The following is a 20,545-nucleotide window of genomic DNA, read 5'->3' on the forward strand; positions in this document are numbered from 1 at the left end:
TGAATGCTACATTGTCCATTCAAAAGGAATAGTCATCGACCTTGTACCTGCTGCTTCACAAATATAATTAATTTTTGCCTCACGTTTTGAGTTTTTCCAATAAAAACTTGCAGTTTTTAGTATTTATTTTGTTAGACTAGTCGCTTGAATCCAAAAAACAAATCTATTCAGATTTTGTGATTCAGAGTTGTCTCAGCTTTCTGAAAGATTTGATTTAAAAAATTGCTTGGCGTTAAAGTTTTAAGAAATGAAACTAAAACTACACATTATTTTAGAAGACAAATGTTTTTTCTATTTAAAAATTGAATCTTAAATTTTATAAAAATTTGTTTAATTTAAAATTATTACTGGAACTATTACTGCTATGAGTTGTTGGAATTATATTTAACTGGACATAACCATTACCAAAAGGAACTTATCAGATTAATTGCAAAATATGTAAATGAAGATTCCTATAATTAATCCTACTTATACCATGAATCTCCCCTAATTATATTACATTTGTTTTTTTATGAATGCATAATCACTTACTAAAGAATTTATCAAATTATTTCATGCAAGAAAATTAAAATGAGTATATACTGCTATAAAATAGATGAGCTGTCTGGTACAGCTGCTTAAAGTTGCTTTTTTAAAAGACAGTTTTATCACTTCTTAAATGAAGTAAATATTTAAAATCTTGGCAGAAAGTTTTTATATTTAAAAAAAAAATACTTTTAAAAATTAATTTTAATTTTTTTAAAAATATAAAAACTTTGTGAATATTTTTATTATTATTATTTTTTTCAGTCATCTAATCCAGTGACAGTCCAGAACAGAATTCTTACGTGCGGAGATGATCTTTCCTTTGAGGCTACAGCTCCGCAACATCATGTAAATGGAAGTAGCATCTTCTGGTAAATTAGCCAAATTTGCAATAAAATACATTAAATGAAGTAAAGATTTAAAATCTTTGTAGCCGGTATTATCTACGGTATTCCATTTACGTGATTTTGCGGGGCCATAGCCTGAAAGGAAAGGACCTCTCTTCATATAAGAATTGTGATTTGGACTGTTGCTGGATTAAAAGACGGAAAGAAAGCAAAGATATTTGTGGAGTTTTTATATTTTTAATCACTTCTGTTTTAAGCCAGGCTTTCACAGCAATGTGAACCACTAAAAAATGGTTACAAACTGCCAGTCTGTCCCCTTTTGACAAGCGTTTGACCAAGTGCTTGGAGTTGAGGATAACTCACTTTTTCCATACTTCAGTTTATTTGACCAATGTCTTTTCAAACTAATTTGCTCAAAGTCAGAACTTTGGACAAATTGTTTTCTAGTGACATCAAACTGTTACATACAAATCATTTTTCAATGCCAAGTATAGACTTTAATACATTTTAAGCTGATATACAAAATTCAGTAGTTGTGCTTTTTGAGTATCATAAATTTCACATAAATGATGACAAAAAATATTTAATGAGTGCTTTGCTTATTTTGTTCCAGCTTTGTTGGAATGTTTAAAAATTTGATGGTTTTCAAAACCTAAACCAAAAAGTTTTAGGTTCTGATAACATGAGAATCATTTGGACAAATTAATTTTTAATGTCTTTTATGCATTGTAATACATTCACGGCAAAAAGAAAATAAAACTTCTCTGTTTTAATGATATATTTACAATTTTTTTTCTTCTATGTTCTATGCACTGTTCTTCCCCAATTTCCGAATCCAATTTTTGTACATATTTTTGGGAATGCATTGCATCTCAAAATTGGGAACTATCTATACTTTTAAACAAAGATATTTGTCAGACTTCAGATTTAATTTTGAGGGACCTCAACAGTATGAAATATTGCTGTTAATTACATTAGAATGATTATAAAAATACATGGATTATGTTTATAAAACTAGATTCCTATTTCCAAGTAATATATGCAATGAACTGGGGATAATAGAATCAGAACTGTTTTCTAGTTCTTCCCCAATTCCATGCACACCGAAACTTAAAATTCAGTTTGTTCCCCACTATCTTGCCATGGATGTAGCTCAGAATAGCAAAAGCAAGTTTGATAGTTAATAACAATATTTAATCCTAATTATGCTTGCTGCTTAGAATGTTGACTGGTGACACACACACACACACACACACACACAATTATTACCATTATTTAGAACAGATACACAATTTCTAATAAATGTGGTAAAAAATGATATATTTTATATAAGTGCAGCTGGAGAATAATCAAAGACTGAGTTAGAATAGAGTAGGAAATATTCATATAAAATAAACATAGCACCTTGTAACTCCAGTAGTAATTTAATAAATTAGAATGTTTTCGACCTAATATCATAGGCCTTTCTCAGTGAAGTACGCAAATTTAAAATAAAACAAACAAGCATAAGTATATTGAATGCATTGGAAATAATTTAAAAATTAAAAAGTGCTCCGAAGAGAGCACTAACAAACATAGAAAATTAAAATTAACAAATTAATTAAACAAACAAAATGATATTAAAGTGCTAAAAATACAGATTAATATAAACTATGACAATTATAATATAACCAAGTTCCAAATTACATTTTGTAAATGGATTTCCATACAGTAGGTACGTTGTCAAAGAACTAGCCTCTATTCATTAGTCTACATACACAAGGGAAAGTAGTGTGGTGTTCATTATGAAGTTTAACATATTGTATATTATGTGAACTGTTATAATCTGTTTGATATGAGGTTATAAAAAAAACCAAATGTCTCACAATATCGTTTGACACAGTGATTGAATTTTTTACCTACAGTGGCAGCGATGACCATTTAAGATCCACCAAATCAATTTCTGCAATGAAGTAGTAATTATTCTAGGAAGTATTATAGTATGATTTTGTGTATTTTAATATATTTCTCTTTACTGTGTTGTATTTTGACACTAAGGTTTATAATCTTGACATTGTTTACCTATTAAGAGAGAGATATTGGTTAGTATTTCAAGTGAAAACTAGTTTTTAGTGATGATGGCAGAGTTCCTATATATAATTTAATAAGTTGTGTCTTTGTAGTTTATGCCTTATTCAAATAATGGAGAAATAATCCCAAAAGTTCTTTGAAATGTTTGCTTTTGAATTTTGATTTTTTTTTTAAATATGGAATATTAATTATCTTTCACATATGTGTATGCACTTATATTATTAAATAGTATGTTTTAAGAACTAAATTGATATTTTTCTTATTTTTCAGGGGTTCTTCCGGAGGAGCATTCAAAAACAAATAGAGTATCGTTGTCTTCGTGATGGAAGATGTCTCGTAATTAGGTTAAATAGAAATCGTTGTCAATACTGCAGATTCAAGAAATGTCTGGCTGTTGGAATGTCCAGAGATTGTAAGTTAATGCATTGTATTATATAAATATTAACAGTAAATTGCATTATTACTTATAAAAGCAATTACATGGTTTCACTTCATATGTAACTTTAATAATTCCATACTTACTCAGGTAATGATTTAAATGCACAGAAACTTATTGATTCAAATCAGTTCACACGAATAAACTCCAATTTAATAATATTTCAATTTTAGTACCGTTTTCTTGCTATTAGACATGTTTGTATAAAGTGACAACCCATAAGTAAATAAACATTTATTTTCAGACAGTCTTTTATTTCATAGTATTCACATGATGTAAATGCCATGTAAGCTTCTTAAAACTGCAAAACCTTAATCCAGTCGGGCGTTTCTTGGTCTGTCTTATCCAGTGGAATGTTGGCTTGCTTGGCACAGTCTAAATTTTTTCTGTGGGAAGTGCATTTTTGTGAACATCTTTGCACTGCACAATCTAGCAGATTCCAGGCATGTTTGATGGAATTCGTGTCGAGCAACCGACTGGCCCATGGAAGCTTGGGGAAGCCTTGTTTTGTCGGCCAGTTCTGGCCAACAAAACAAGTGACAGTGACAAAGTGCTTCATCATTCAGAAACAGAATGGCTTTTATAGTCCATTGGCCCACTAGAGAATATTGAAAGAAGACCCTTCTCCAATTTGGAGATGTATTTTTCAAAGTTAACATTGCCTCATGCATTTGCTATTCTTCAGTTTGTCTCTGTATTTTGTGCATCAGTAGTAATTGGATAATGTTTAAAGTGTCATATATCTTCAAGCATGCATCAACATGGGTTGCAAATGTTGACAACAAGATGGAAAATAGTGCAAAGACTGATTAATTGATATCTAATTCATGTAAACAAAAACCTTGCTTTCACAATGAAACGAACACTTTTAATATTATAGTTTTTCATTCTCCTACTACTAATGTAATTTGTATGTATATATTGCAGGTCCCTTTTGTTCTCTTTCTTTATTAGAACAAATAAAATATGTTTCTTTGTTAGTAAAACTAACATTCATTCCTAGGGATAGGAACCATTATGAGGCCTTTGTTTTTTCTGACCCAGGAAAAAATCCCTGACTAGATGGCCCTGAGAAGTCTATATGAATATCTGAGTTGTAATACTCCTTGCGGTTTTTTTTATTGGAATTTTTCATGGCTCTTAGTAGAAGAGGTCATACTTATATCTGTACAAATGGTGGAATGTGATTGGCTCACTATTCCTATAACAACTTACCATTTTTTATACTATAGATTCTTAACCATGTATAGTCTTAACCATGTTTACATAGTTCACTTTCCATTTTTTTTAAAATAAAATACTGCAAATAATTAAATTTAATGTATGGTAATAGTGTATACAATAAATGTTATGTAGTGCAGCTAATTTTAAAAAAATTGGTTTTAAGTCAAATATACGTTTTAAAAACTGCTGTTAAGAGGAGTTGTCATTACCAATGACAAAACACTATACAGATCAGGGATAGACTTTTTAAATGGTCAGCCAAATAAAAAGTCTTAAGATTGCATAAGTGAAATTTTTTAAACATTCTATGATTTGTTTGTATTACTTTTAGGATAAAAGAAAATAAAAAAACACACTGAATACAGCATTAACAGTTTTTTAATGCCACAATCAATGTGTTTTTACTTCCTTTTATGTGATATTTGGCATGAAGTTCAAGCTGTATTGTGTTATTTTTAGGATTATTAAAATGTCATATAATGTCAGATTGTATGAAAGAAATTTTTATTTTTTATGCCAGATTTTTATCAAATAAAAGTTTAAGATCACTGTCTTTCAGAGTATATAAAGTTTTGACGNAAACAGAATGGCTTTTATAGTCCATTGGCCCACTAGAGAATATTGAAAGAAGACCCTTCTCCAATTTGGAGATGTATTTTTCAAAGTTAACATTGCCTCATGCATTTGCTATTCTTCAGTTTGTCTCTGTATTTTGTGCATCAGTAGTAATTGGATAATGTTTAAAGTGTCATATATCTTCAAGCATGCATCAACATGGGTTGCAAATGTTGACAACAAGATGGAAAATAGTGCAAAGACTGATTAATTGATATCTAATTCATGTAAACAAAAACCTTGCTTTCACAATGAAACGAACACTTTTAATATTATAGTTTTTCATTCTCCTACTACTAATGTAATTTGTATGTATATATTGCAGGTCCCTTTTGTTCTCTTTCTTTATTAGAACAAATAAAATATGTTTCTTTGTTAGTAAAACTAACATTCATTCCTAGGGATAGGAACCATTATGAGGCCTTTGTTTTTTCTGACCCAGGAAAAAATCCCTGACTAGATGGCCCTGAGAAGTCTATATGAATATCTGAGTTGTAATACTCCTTGCGGTTTTTTTTATTGGAATTTTTCATGGCTCTTAGTAGAAGAGGTCATACTTATATCTGTACAAATGGTGGAATGTGATTGGCTCACTATTCCTATAACAACTTACCATTTTTTATACTATAGATTCTTAACCATGTATAGTCTTAACCATGTTTACATAGTTCACTTTCCATTTTTTTTAAAATAAAATACTGCAAATAATTAAATTTAATGTATGGTAATAGTGTATACAATAAATGTTATGTAGTGCAGCTAATTTTAAAAAAATTGGTTTTAAGTCAAATATACGTTTTAAAAACTGCTGTTAAGAGGAGTTGTCATTACCAATGACAAAACACTATACAGATCAGGGATAGACTTTTTAAATGGTCAGCCAAATAAAAAGTCTTAAGATTGCATAAGTGAAATTTTTTAAACATTCTATGATTTGTTTGTATTACTTTTAGGATAAAAGAAAATAAAAAAACACACTGAATACAGCATTAACAGTTTTTTAATGCCACAATCAATGTGTTTTTACTTCCTTTTATGTGATATTTGGCATGAAGTTCAAGCTGTATTGTGTTATTTTTAGGATTATTAAAATGTCATATAATGTCAGATTGTATGAAAGAAATTTTTATTTTTTTATGCCAGATTTTTATCAAATAAAAGTTTAAGATCACTGTCTTTCAGAGTATATAAAGTTTTGACGAGTAAAGCACAAAAGTAAACACAAAATTCTATACCTGTGAAAGTGCATGATATATTTTATTAATTAGTTTTCATATACTGTTATATTTCAGTTATTTTAGGGGTTATCACACAAATACAGATTAATATAAACTATGACAATTAGAACAGATACACAATTTCTAATAAATGTGGTAAAAAATGATATATTTTATATAAGTGCAGCTGGAGAATAATCAAAGACTGAGTTAGAATAGAGTAGGAAATATTCATATAAAATAAACAGAGCACCTGTATTGAAACCATTATTTTATTGTAAAACTATCAAATATAATGTACATCATTCAACTCCAACATGCAAAATGCATTTCGGCACTTTTTTGTTGTGTCCTCTTTGGTTAGATTTCTTATCAGAGTTTTACATGATATATCAAGACTCAATACAATATCCTTGCAACAATATCTATAAAATCATACTCTTATTAATACTTATATACTATGGTTCACTGTCGACAGTTACCCACTAATACATAAACGGCATATTTCAATTTAAAAAAATGTAATTAATAATAATTTACAATATTTAGCCTTAATGCTTTTTAAAAAAATCTTTGACCTTAAAATTTTAGATTTTAGAATCTCTAAAATAACTGGAATATAACAGTATATGAGAACTAATTAATAATAAAAGAGGGTATAAGAAGCTAGTTGGTAAACACATAATAATTTATTTTTGTGCTTTACTTGTCAAAAGTTTATTAATGCCAAAAGACAAGGGATGTTAAACTTTTATCTAATGTAAAATTGACCTCAACAGCTTTATTATTGCAATATTTATACATACGTGTATGTAATTGATTTTATATATGCATATAAATACACAGGATGCATAGTAAAGTCCTTACACACTGACATGTGAGCAACACATGTGAATGCAGTATGAAAAAACAAGAAATACACTATAAATGAACATATGAGAAATGAATGAATACATGAAAGATATACAGTAGAACCTCGATTATCCGCCCTAATTGGGGACTGGGGTTGGTCGGATAATTGAAAAGTCGGATAACCGAAAAGTATTAAAAAATCCATTATTAGTGTAGTATATTATTATATCCCATGTAATTAGTATATTAGTTTATCGCTATTAACCTATTTTGCGTTGAATTTTCATCGATGTTAAGCCTAACAAAAAATTTTTTTTAAATAATAATCGTCGCTATTGTAGCACCACATCACTAGCGGACATTTGAAATTTGCCAACTAGGACGGTCGGTTGATTGGGGGGCGGATAATCGAGGTTCTACTGTACATTGTACTGTCTGTGATCAGTATGCACATTAGCATTTTATGCTTTCTATTTACGATATTTGCATAGGCAGGGTGTTTTTTCTACTAAATTGGTCATGCTTTAGAAACTTGTAATTGACTTTTCTTTTCTATATTGTGCATTGTTTTTAAGATAGGATCACTAAGTTTTGAATTTTATTGCCAGGGGCACTGCAGGTGGTCATGTAGTGCATAGTTGCTTTACTATAACTATACATAACGTTCATAATTGTAACTATCTTCATTGTGAGTTGCTGATATAATATGAGTCATTGTGGGTGTATGAGGATTTTACTATGCATCTTATATATATACTACTGTGATCAGAAAGAATCATACAATTTATTTTATACTGTGCACTTGCAAGAGGGCAATGTTGTCTCTTGGTATGACTTTCATTGAAATCTAGCAGCAGTCCATATGTCATATTTTGTTTGTTCTCAAATAAATGCTCATTTTGTATGTAAATAATTTTTGTGCCAGCAATCTTTCAAAATGTCTAGTATAATTGGGCAAAGAATGTGCATTAAATTTGTTTCCACAACAGAATTACTGCTACAAAAATGGTGCAGGAAAAAATGCCTTTGGTGATGACAGTCTATAAAAAACAAGAATTTTCAAGTGATACAAGATGTTCAAAGAAGGCAGAGAACACATCAAAGAAAAGCCACACACTGGTAGACCATTCACTTCAGCTGGCAAACAACAATGCACTCAAGTCAGAGATTTAGTACTTAATGATTATCATTTAAAAATTTGGATGCTATTGAATATATTCCAGTATCATTCATTTGGATCTTGTCAATCGGCCCACCAGTGGCCAAGAGGTTCCATTCCCTGAACACTGGTAGTCCAGTTGTGGGTTCGAGCCTTGCCAGGACAGGCTGGCCATGTGGAGTTTTCCAGATTTTCTCCACGTCTGTAAGGCCTGAATAGGGGCCAGTTACCCTTAAAATCCATTATTATGGGTGATGAAACATGGATCTATGCTTTTGACACCAAAACAGTTCAACAATGAAATGAATGGCACTGGAAAGGTGAAGCAAGACTGAAAAGATCACATCACGGTAGTGTTGACCATTTACTTCAATTGTTATGGTGTTGTATGTTACAAATTCCTTCCAACTGGCAAAACTGTCAACATAGAATATTATTTGAGTGTTGTAGGTCATTGCATGAAACAGTTCATAGAAAATGACTCTATTTGTGGGGAGAAAACTTGTGGATTTTATATCACAACAATGCATCTGCTTACAATACTCTTGTTGTTTGTGAATTTTTGGTCAAAAATTTAACAAGTACAATTCCACAAGCACCATATTCATCTAGCATGGTACAGTGTGACATTTTTTTGTTTCCTCAACTAAAATTTTAGTTTTGATGATCATCAGTTTGAGTCGATCAATGCCATAAAACAAACTCTCCCAAGTCTCGAAGGGGTTTCACAAAAATGACTTTAGAGTGTGTTTTGAGGATTGGAAAAAATTGACATGAGTGCATTGAAGTGGGAAAGAATTACTTTGAAGTAGACAAAATAAATTTTGATCAATAAATTCAAATCTTGTGTTTTATTGAACCATTCCCAATACTTTTTGATTACAAGTGTAAATATTTGAAAATGAACTGTGGAACAAACTGCACACATTTATAGGCCACACTGCCTATGTGATATAGAGGATGAGTATTTTGTAATGGATATCCAACAAACCAACTTTTGTTATATGTGAAGTATGGATTGTTGATACTGTGAACACAACAGAATTCTCTAGAATAATTCAGGAGGAAAGGAGATTATTACTAAATTTTCAAAGTGACATTTATTCAAACTGGATATATGAAACTTGTAAATCAAGAGCCATATTAATATATGTATGGAGCATGTATATTTTCTTTAACAGAGTTTTCAATATGCCTTTTAAATCAACATAAGACTAAAGTGTGAAAAGTATAAAAGTTATGGTACCTGTGAGACTTTGTAAGCAAAGTTTTAATGATGATTTTTCAAATCATCCATCCTGGAACAAGATTTGAATCCACAACTTTTATCTAACAGCTAAGTTGTTGGTTATGAATGTATTAGACATTACATACAGAGCAGACTGATTTTTGCAACCACTTGCTATATAATGGTTTCTATAAATCATACTTTTGATACATTCAATTTTTTGACAGTTTTGTGATTTATAAGAGGAGAAAAAAAGCCAACATTTTTTTCTTGAAACACAGATAGATAAATGTCAGATAATAAAACATTTTAAATATAATGTCATGTACCGAAGATAACGAATTGCATGATCCCAGATGATTGAACAAAAAATTTTACTTCTAAGGAGTATAGATAATGACATCATAAACTGGCTACAGTTGTTACTTCCCTGCTTTAAACTATGAGAAATGCTTAAATTTTCAAAGTTTATTTACTGTTGCCTCTAGGAAAATTGCTTGGAACTTTGGCATTGCCAAGATTACTATTGGTGAGTAAACTTTGTTTGATCATCCTGTATATTCGACACCTTACATTCTCAATGAAAAGTTTTATTGATTTTTCAAAAAACATCAAATTTATTTGAAACATAGAAAGTAGATGGAATTATGTCCACTAATGTCTAAAGAATAGTTTCCCTTAATTTAATAATTTAGAGATTATCTACTGTATAGAATTGAAAATTCTTTGCAATACTTTGATTGATTACTGTATTGATAGCATATTGCTCATTCAAAGTTTGTTTCAGTTAACATTTTTTAAATATTGAAGTAATAATTAGCTGCCTTATATATTCATATTCTGTTTTTGATATTTATAGTTGGAAAGTGTTTTATAGCTCAGAAAACTTTCCATTCCAGTAATTGCATAAGTAATACTCTTAGAATGATCACACCTATTCAAAATCCAAAAGTTATTGCTAAACTATCAGTCAATTATTATCTGTTTTGACTATACGCTTTAATTTTTTTTAGAAGATAACACTGGAGTATTATTTTATAATTTTCTGCAAATTTATGTGTTCAGTTTGTTTAGCAAAAACCAATAAATGAAAGTCCATAATGCATAATTCAATTCCTTTTTTATATAAAATTTTTAAGGCAATTAGAGTTAATTTTTTTATGTATTTTCTGTTTCTCTATTAAATTAAGTAATGTTATCAAGTAAAACATTCTTATCATATCCGATAGTGCTTTATCTCGATGACAATGAACCAGATTAATCTTCTCAGGACTTTTTTGCTGTTTCATCATCATAGTCTTTTAATCTCAAAATATAAAATTCCAAGAATAATAATCTAGTTCATTGTCATAAAGATAAAGCATATTATCAGGTACAATATGAATGTTTTATTTGATTGTAATAGTTATAAATACAGTAAAGTTTGGGTTATTCAAGGTAACATAGACCGAGGATATCTCATCTCGGATAATCAAAAACTTTGATAATGCAATGTTTAGTAACTTGTTAACATCTCCAAATTCGGGTTACTCATTATCTGTGTTGTATTATACTCTTTAAATAGGATGACTTACGACTGGGCTTGCCATAAATCTCGCGAGCAATTTGAGTACGTAACTTATACGTGCACTGTTCTGGATTGTTGATTTATCATCATCTTTAATGTTAAAAACATCAAACTTTGAATCATAGTATCTCTTAAGTTCATTCAGCATGCAAATATTATACTTAATGTTGTAACAGTAGTATTTAGAATTCTACAAAATCATTATAATTGTTTGTCATGTTTTTTTAATATTAGATAGCCCAAATGAAATCTGTCAGTTACAGAAAGCATACATTGCTGTCTCTAAACAAATACTTCATCAGTGATCATTTCCAAATCCCAGACAAAATCATTAGTATAAATTCCACAATGTAGATTAGCTAGGTCGTTGCTTTCTCATTGATTAAAATTACTCATGTCTACATCCCAATCATTACAAAGGCTTTCTAATGATGGGAGGAGGGAATACAGTATGTGGAAGGTAATAAAAAAAACTGGTGTGTACAGCATTTTCCTCAATAAAGGATGTTACCTGGCCAAGAGTTGCGAAACAAAGTGTGACATGCTGTGTTCTCTTGTATTTGTTGACAAAATACTCTCGCACAATTTATCTTGGACAGTGCATGGAACATGTTTAAATGGAGCTTTACTGTATTATTTAAAATATTTGAATACCTAGATAGGTGGAGTGTTCAGTGATATAAAATTTAATTTGATAATACTTTAAATGAGCACCTAACAGTGGATAAGACATAATATGCTTGCTTTTATTCACCATTTAAGAATCACTGGATATATTTAATATTGTCGTGGTTGTTACATATACATTTGTTCAACGATAAAAAAAGCCATTAAAAAGTTTATAGTTAAATTGGGGATTTCTTTAATGAAATTATCAGATTGGGTCTGATTATTTCAGTCAAATTTGTTAAATCATCTGAAAAGTGGCAATTTAGCACCTCTCATAAGCTAACAATAGAATATAGTACAAAGAATTTGCTTTTTTAAAGTAATTTTGTACATTTTTTTTATATTTGATAAACTAAATAAGATAGATGGATTAATAATTGTTTCCTTAGATATATATGGATGACAAAAAATAAAACTGTTTACTACTTATTTTAGAATTAAAAAAAGGTCAAATTAACCTTTGTTGAATTTAATTTTAAAGCTGGTGTTCTTGACACATTTCTACAAAACTTTTGTTATTGAGCACTTACTCAGTTTTTGTGTAATTAAAGTTGCTTCTTCACGTTTCATTTGGTTTTGTTTATTCCCACAACTTTTTTTAATGTTAAGTTATAGCAATTGTCACGTGTGGGAAGTTAACAGGTTTGTTTTTAACTAGCCAAAGATTTTAATATGCTAAATGGATGTTAAGTTGTGATGGCATACTAAATTATGCAAGGAAATCTGACATTTAGCATTTTGGTCAATAATTTGATTATAGTTTCTTTTTCTGATGATGTAGAATTATTATGCAAAGTTACACATTGAATATTTTAATAAGTGTTAGTTTATGTTATCAAAATTACAGAACATATATTAAATTACACCCCATTATTTTAAGATCTAATTTCTCTCTTACTTACAAACTTATCTTCTAAATTATAGGTATATACTTAAAAACAGGGTTTTAAATTTTCAAAATTAAAGGGAACTTGGTTAGGATATATAAAAAAACTACTAATTTTAAGCTGAATACCTGTTTTCATTATAGTAAAAATTGGGTCTGTTTCCACATCTTGACTGTGCACAGTTTTTCCAAATTATGATTAGCATTAAAAGATTTTTAAATTACAAACTAAACATTACAGATGAATTCTCCACTTTTGATTCTGAAGTCCTTGATATAGCATGCTCAATTTTATCAACAATAGGATGAAAACTGTATATTGTGTGAAATTCTTCAATGTGTGAATATAAGTGTTTATAGAGGATGTTCTAAAAAGTACATTACCACTTTAAATTACTGTAATTATGTAAATATTATCCAAGAAGTATTCAATGTTCACTAATTAATAGACTAACCATTCAAGTTTCATCTACCATCTGCATTCAAATATTTTTGTCTACTACCTCTGGGAAGTTCTGTAAACAAAAAATTGGGACTCTAGAACAAAGATGTTTTGTGTTTTGTAGTTTGCTAAGTCAGAATTGGTATTCATTGTGCAACATGACTTTTGCTGACAATTTCAAAGCAGTCCCATGTAAGGCATTGTTTTGTTGATGATGATGGCCAGTTCTGACTTTGTGGACTGCAGAACACACAATACCTTCTCTGTTGCGAAATTGCCATGTTCGTTTGTTTGGCTTCCTAGAGGCAATTGTCAAGACATTCAAATGCCAAATGGTAAGTAAAACTCAAATGGTAACTCTTTCAATTGGTGTACAACACACATTGCTTGGGTAATAATTAACATAATTACAGTAATTTAAAATGGCATCATTCTTTTTGGAAGACTGTATTTATCTTAGTGTTTAAATCTAACCTCTTTCAGAAACATGCCACAATCTCAAATGTTTGTCAAAATAATCGAATGCAAACACAACCATTTCTATAATTAGCCATTACTAATTATTCTTGTATTGTAGGCACGATTTTACTTTGGTCTATCAAATATAACTAAAATATTGCTTGGTTATCAAATGCCACCCTATGCATTTTTCAGTTGAGAAAGCCTTGTTAACAATAATAGTGAAGCCCCAGTGGTTGGCACTTTTGATGCCCTAATAAATCCATCTGTCACATTCTGCATTAGGATGATCAAAACAAATTATTAATTGTCAACCCAAATCTGAGAACTAAACGAGGTATGCATTATAGTATTTTATTCTATAGACTCAATCTAGCAACAAGGAATATGATTTAGTTCTAGTATAAAGTAATTAATTATAAACACAATGATGTGACAGATTTGACAGGTGTCTTCGTTTGAATTGTTAACTAGAGCGCGTACTTGCCGCATGCATCTGTTCAGAAATCGCAAATGACAACAAAACATTTATGCATAGTTGACAAACAGAAGCTGTGTTTTTGGTTTGTGGATTGTTGAATGATTTTGTCATACAATCTGTCACATTTTGTGTTTGGTGTCATTTTAGCTAATTTGTAATTATAGGTTAGTTGAAATAAAAGTTGCAATGTTGCTTTGTACAAAGATTCTCTATCAATTGGAATCTCAGTGAAACAATTTCAATTTATAGAGTATTGGAAATGTTAATGGAAGGTACGGAAGACTGATATTAATTCAGGATTGAAGAAGATACAAATCTTTCCACTATTTTCCTTTGGAAGATTTTGTACAAAATCCAATCTGTGAATTTATTTAGTACATTGTCTACGTGAGCACAATACAGGTAATCCTTTGTGGTTAATTGATTCCATGAGTATACCATATATATTGGAAATTGACGATCAGTGGGAAATAAATTGGTTCATTAAGTGATAGTGTGGAATGATTTTTACATTTATATTCGCTTGGACAGAATAAAAATATGAAAAATAAAGAAGTCAAATTTTAAACATTTATTGAACACGTAATTTGAAAATTTTAGACTATTCTATAGTTGCAAACCCAAATCAAAACAAATTGGAAAATAAAGTTAAAGATCAATTATGGAGAGTTTAGACCAATCACTAAAGTAGCAAAAAAAAATTAAAAATATGTAGTAAAAAATTTTTTTAAATTCAGAAAAATATTTATCAAGTGTCATCTGCACAGTTCGTGTCTGTGTGTTTTCTTTAAAGGCCAAAGAATTAAAATGGAAATTACACTAAATGTGAAAATAGAACTTGAAGTGTGTGAGTAACAGCACTGCACTCAGAAAAATAAGGTTTTTCTTATCCTGTTAACTAACGTTGAGCAGGAATAGAGAGAAGAGATAGTTTTAACACTTGTAGCTCAAAGCTCTGTCCAATTGGCAGTGTTGAACTTACCACAAAATGGACTCGCATTAACCAAAATTTGCACCAATCAAAATTGCATGTAAAGGAGGTTATCTGTAATTGTAAGAAATATGGTATCATAATGAGCCGACATTGTTATGTGCTTTATAGGCTATTTCCTGCTTTCTGAGTTATAAATGCATTTAGAATGGTGGACAAGCATTGTATAGTATTGTGGCATCTTATTGTCATATTGTACACTTACAAGGGAACTGTCGGAGTGTCATCTAATAAATTTTAATAAAATTTAGTTAATAACTACGTTAAAAGTATACAAACTCTATTTTAAATTTGTAGCATTCACTAAAAGTGTTGATCAGAGTTATTAGCAATCAAACGTTGCACTACTTTATAGTAGTTTAACACAATTATGCAAATTTTTAGAAGTGAAAGGGTCGCGGAGGAAGACGGCGATATTATATTTAGAATAAATTCTGGAATTTTCAAAAATGGGAGAAGAATTAATAACATTTAGTTAATAATTATGTTAAAAGTATACAAAACTTTATTAATTCTTCAACCATTTTTGAAAATTCCAGAATTTATTCTAAATATAATATCGCCGTCTTCCTCCGCGACCCTTTCACTTCTAAAAATTTGCATAATTGTGTTAAACTACTATAAAGTAGTGCAACGTTTGATTGCTAATAACTCTGATCAACACTTTTAGTGAATGCTACAAATTTAAAATAGAGTTTGTATACTTTTAACGTAGTTATTAACTAAATTTTATTAAAATTTATTAGATTACACTCCGACAGTTCCCTTGTTAGAGTTTACTAGAAAGAAAATAATTTTTTTTAAAGATATAGTAAATTATGTAAAGTTTTGTTAAAAGATTTAACAAGCAGATTTTCTGACTTCAAAAAAGTAGAAAGCGAATTAAAATTTAGTGATGCATTTTCATTTAATTACACAGAAGCATTAGCCAAATACCAGCTAGAACTCATTGAACTTCAAAGCAGGGAATCTTTGAAAAGTTATCACAGAGAACATTTCCCTTCTTGAATGTTATAAAGAAGTTCATTATTTCAATGAATTTGATGAAATTTTAAATTTATCTAGAAAACTGTTATGCACGTGTGGTAGTACATACTGTTGTAAACAATTTTTTTTGTCTATGAAAAACTAAAGTGCTTAAAGAAATAGGTTGAATGATTCCCATTTAACTAACATTCTTAGAATTTAAGACTAGTAGCATAAAAGCAGATATGACAATATTATAAAAGAAAGGCAATGTCAAAAATTGCATTGAATTTATTTTTATTTTGTGAGTATAATTTTTTTTACTGTCAATAATACAGTATTTTTTGTAATGATATATATTTGTTATTAAAATTTGATATTCACATTTTGAACTTTTTAGAAGCATATATTTTTATATAGTACCATTGTGGCCCACTGAATATACCTAAATTTCTAATTTGGCCCATTAAGAAAAAAGGTTGGACAATCCTGACTTAGTTCCTTCGGTTATGAATTTTTTAAAAAATACCATTAGCAATTTTAATTGAAGCTAAAAGTAGCTAATTTTTGTGAACTTGGATAAGTCAAAAAATGGTTGTGTAGCAAAGAAAAATACTATGGAATTTAGAGAAATATTTAGAAATTAGTGTGAAAAGTGCATATTTATACTAACTGTGCAATTTACTTTTCTTCTAGCTGTTAGGTATGGTAGAGTGCCGAAACGTTCACGAGAAAGGAACGAAGAAACACGTGTGACTCAAGCTGAAGCGGACCAGTCGGCTCGTGAGATAGAAAACAAACAGCTAGCCATGTACGACATAATTTTAACAATATCTCATGCCCATCATACCAACTGTGCCTACACAGAAGAAAAAACAAGAGGGCTCGTTCGTAAACCAGCAGTTTTTGTAAGTCACTTTTTTATTAATTTCTTTATATAATTTCATAGTTTTGCATGCACAATTTTAAATATTTACTACATAATTGTGGTATTGCTAGCTTAGAGAGAACTGTGGAAATGTAGCTTTGTAGACTGATCTGTAGCTACTTAGACTGGAAGTTTTCACATAAACAGACTAAGATAACTGTTCACTAAATGTCATTCACATCTTAAATTATTACTTTCAGTTGTATACAATTTTTAAACTGTTGTATTATGGCACTGCCAAACAGTTTGCAATTCATTTACAGTATTAACCCATAATGCCTAGAGTGGAATAACTGTTTAAGTAACTAAACGTTTTCAATTTGAAATAGAACAAAAGGGAATCTGGTTGGTCATATTGCTAAAGATTGTTTAGTGCTCACAAATTAAACCATTAAACAATCATCACTAGTGCATTAATTTTTGCATTTGGAGTCAAAATTTAAAAATTACTGTGTAACGTTTTGAAAATTTGGCATTTTACTGGTAAATATGCAACCCCTACTGATCGTGTACTATGATAATACTTATGTGGGGAGAGAACCCAGCCTTGGTTTGTTCTTGATTACTTAGTTTATTTAGTTGTTATGAATTGGGAACTGGTTTTCTTTAACATTCTTGAAACCATGTTGGTATTTTTCCTTTGTTCAAATATGATGTAGTGTAATCACTTGGCATTTTTCATCATTAACTTTTATTCAGTTGATGACTTTTATTCAAGCTAATGATGAAAAATGCCAAGTGGTCGAGTGATTGCACTACATCATGTTTGAACAAATGGTTTTCTTTAATTAGAAGTTTCTTGAAAATGTCTAAGAAATTTCAAATATCTAGTATCAAATGAATATTGATTGCTACATTCTCTGGAGCTGGATATTTGATCCAAGTAACAAATATCCAGTTCCAGACGATACTTACTTGATATTGAATATTTGAAATTTGTTGAGAGACATTTTTTAAGAAATTTCTAATTGTTTAGTTATGTTTAATTTGAATACTTAGTTCAGGGTGACCATTTTGCAATCTCAAACAGAAAGACAAAAAATCAAAGCATATTACTGTATGTCTGTCTTTTTAGAGAAAATTCCATGGCCCACTTGTTCAGTAAATATCAAAATAAGTCAAGTAATGTCAAAGAAGTACTAAGAAGCAAATTTGTTCACCAGTAAATAAATATTACATAATTTGTTAGGGCTAGAGTTACTGCCAGTAGGGAAAATGCATATTATCCACAAGACTACGTAAATGAGGTAAAACATGGCAATTGTAACGTTGTTTGCTCAAAAGGGTATAAATTAACAAGCACTTGGAGTTGATGAGTGTCATAGCATTGCTAGATGACTGATTGGCATTCGAATTGTCAAACTGTGGCAAAGTCTTAGTTTAATCTTTTTTCTTGGTTTTTCAATTATTGTTCATAACCAATTGGGTAGTAGTAACCATTGTGATTTAATTAAATGTTGTGTTGTTACTCTGTTGATAATTACTATTAACTGTAGTTTTTTGGTAGCACACGTTTTTCCTACAGCATGGCCAGATCTACCCACTACTAACTTTGATGTAAAGTTTAGTCAACAAGCAGGTGTCAGTGTTCTTGCATGAAAAATGAAATATTTTACATGTTGTCTTTAACATGACTTATCGGGTCAGATGCAGTTTTGTGTATGTCTAGTCATACGTACATGGTCAACACCCAATTGAATCCACATAACTGTATATTACTAATATTAATTAATTATAAAAGTTTTCTGTAATTGAAAAATTCAAAGCATATTTTTACAACACTTTAGCTTAAATCAACGTAAAATTTATTTTAATCGTCTTTGATTGCACAGCAATTTTATTAAACAGATTGAGACCCATATAAACATTATTTTGTCTTTCTGGAATCTCAAGTAACAAAATTCCCTGGTTTTACAAAAATAAACTTAGAGAAATTATCCAAATTAAATTACTATAATTACAACAAATAATATTGACGATGTACCTTTTGACTTGCCAGTGGATTTATGATGATAAAGGAAAAATAAAAATGTACGATTGAAATAGAAGAGGCTCTTGTGAAATTCAGTTTTTTGTCAAGTTATGTTAGCTCATACAATTTATATGTTTAATGTGAGAAAACAATTTGAATGTTAAAGTGAATGTAGTTAATACTCTAACTGAAAGACAATATATGTAATTATATTAAAAATAAATTGCAGATTTTAAGTCTGGAAAATTGACTACTCTTACTCAATAGGGGAATATTTTGGGTGTCAAAACACTTTTGCCAATGTAGTATGCTTTGGTTTTTACGACTTAATTGGATTATACCGATTAAATGAACCTGTAGAGTTTCCTTGCAGGGTGCCTTAAATTGTGTACTTGTCGTCGAGTGTTGTAAGTTTGGTGATTGAATATCACTTTCTCAAACTCAAATACCACAAATACTTATAAGGGGACAGTATGACATTGGGGTTATCGATTTTGGTCAAACTCTGTGAGGTTATAGTGCATCCCCAATGACTGACGTTTGCCAAGCAGTAAGGCGCAGTACTCAAATTTAAGGAGAAAATTGCAAATCACTTAAAACCTTTAAAATTTACATTATTTGTACAGTGACTAATGGCTAGTGGCATGCCGGTTTTATAATTGTGAGGTTGGTGTTTCAAATCTTGGTGATATTGATGCATATTTTTTTATAAATATACAAAATTATCATTTTTAATTCTTTGTATTTTTAAATTTATACTATTGTCAGAGAAAAACTCAATTATTTTTAGAAAACTATAGGTGCACAATAGGCAGGATAATAAAATAAAAAAAAATCCATGGTTTCAAGTAATAAATAAATGTCAATAGCAGTTAACAAATCCTTCCTAACAATATTTATTTAAAAACAAAACATTTTCTGTATTTTTATGTACAGTACATACTCTGCCAACAAAGTCATTCTTCTTAACCCAAATGCATCTATAATTGCATCTTCATTTTACTAAAGAACAAAAAGATGACTTTGATATCTCATGTTAACATCGATAGCATAGAAATTTGTCCTGCAGAAGAATCACTGCACAACAATGTTACAAACTTTACATATTGTGAAAGCATCCTTCAAAATTAAGACCTGATTGCAGCCAACAGTTATTCAACAATTTCAGAAGTTGCAAAGGAGGTAAGAAAAGACATCATCAAACTCTGATATTTTTTAACATACAAATGTAAATATGGTACAAATGATTCTCCTCCAAATTAGTTGATGATGGAGAGATGTTTTTAAACATTAAGTTTGTTTTTCCAGTGACATATATAAATCATCATCTTATTGTAAAAATCTACATTTATTCAATGTGCGCACTGCAGAAATATTTTTGTTTCACATGCTTCTATGACAATTATCATCCACAAAATTGTAAACAGATTGAATAATGTTAATAAAAATGTCTTTTTTATTAACAGAATTGGCTTGAATAATAATGATAATTTTGTTTTAACTAACCTCTT

General features: G+C 29.8%; 1 protein-coding gene across 2 annotated transcripts in view; it reads left to right on the forward strand.

Moving 5' to 3' along the window:
* Positions 1 to 20,545, forward strand: part of LOC111635855 (ecdysone-induced protein 78C-like) — a 114,951-nt gene that overhangs the window by 77,889 nt on the left and 16,517 nt on the right. For both annotated transcript variants that reach the window (XM_023380962.1, XM_023380961.1), the window contains exons 3-4: positions 3,213 to 3,354; positions 16,831 to 17,042. In XM_023380962.1, the coding sequence (XP_023236730.1) occupies positions 3,213 to 3,354; positions 16,831 to 17,042 (354 nt within the window). The remainder of the gene's footprint in view (positions 1 to 3,212; positions 3,355 to 16,830; positions 17,043 to 20,545) is intronic.

This window comes from Centruroides sculpturatus, unplaced genomic scaffold (genome assembly GCF_000671375.1).
Source record: "Centruroides sculpturatus isolate CEXI.00-Female unplaced genomic scaffold, Cexi_2.0 scaffold1022, whole genome shotgun sequence".
In the NCBI taxonomy this organism is placed as follows: domain Eukaryota; kingdom Metazoa; phylum Arthropoda; class Arachnida; order Scorpiones; family Buthidae; genus Centruroides; species Centruroides sculpturatus.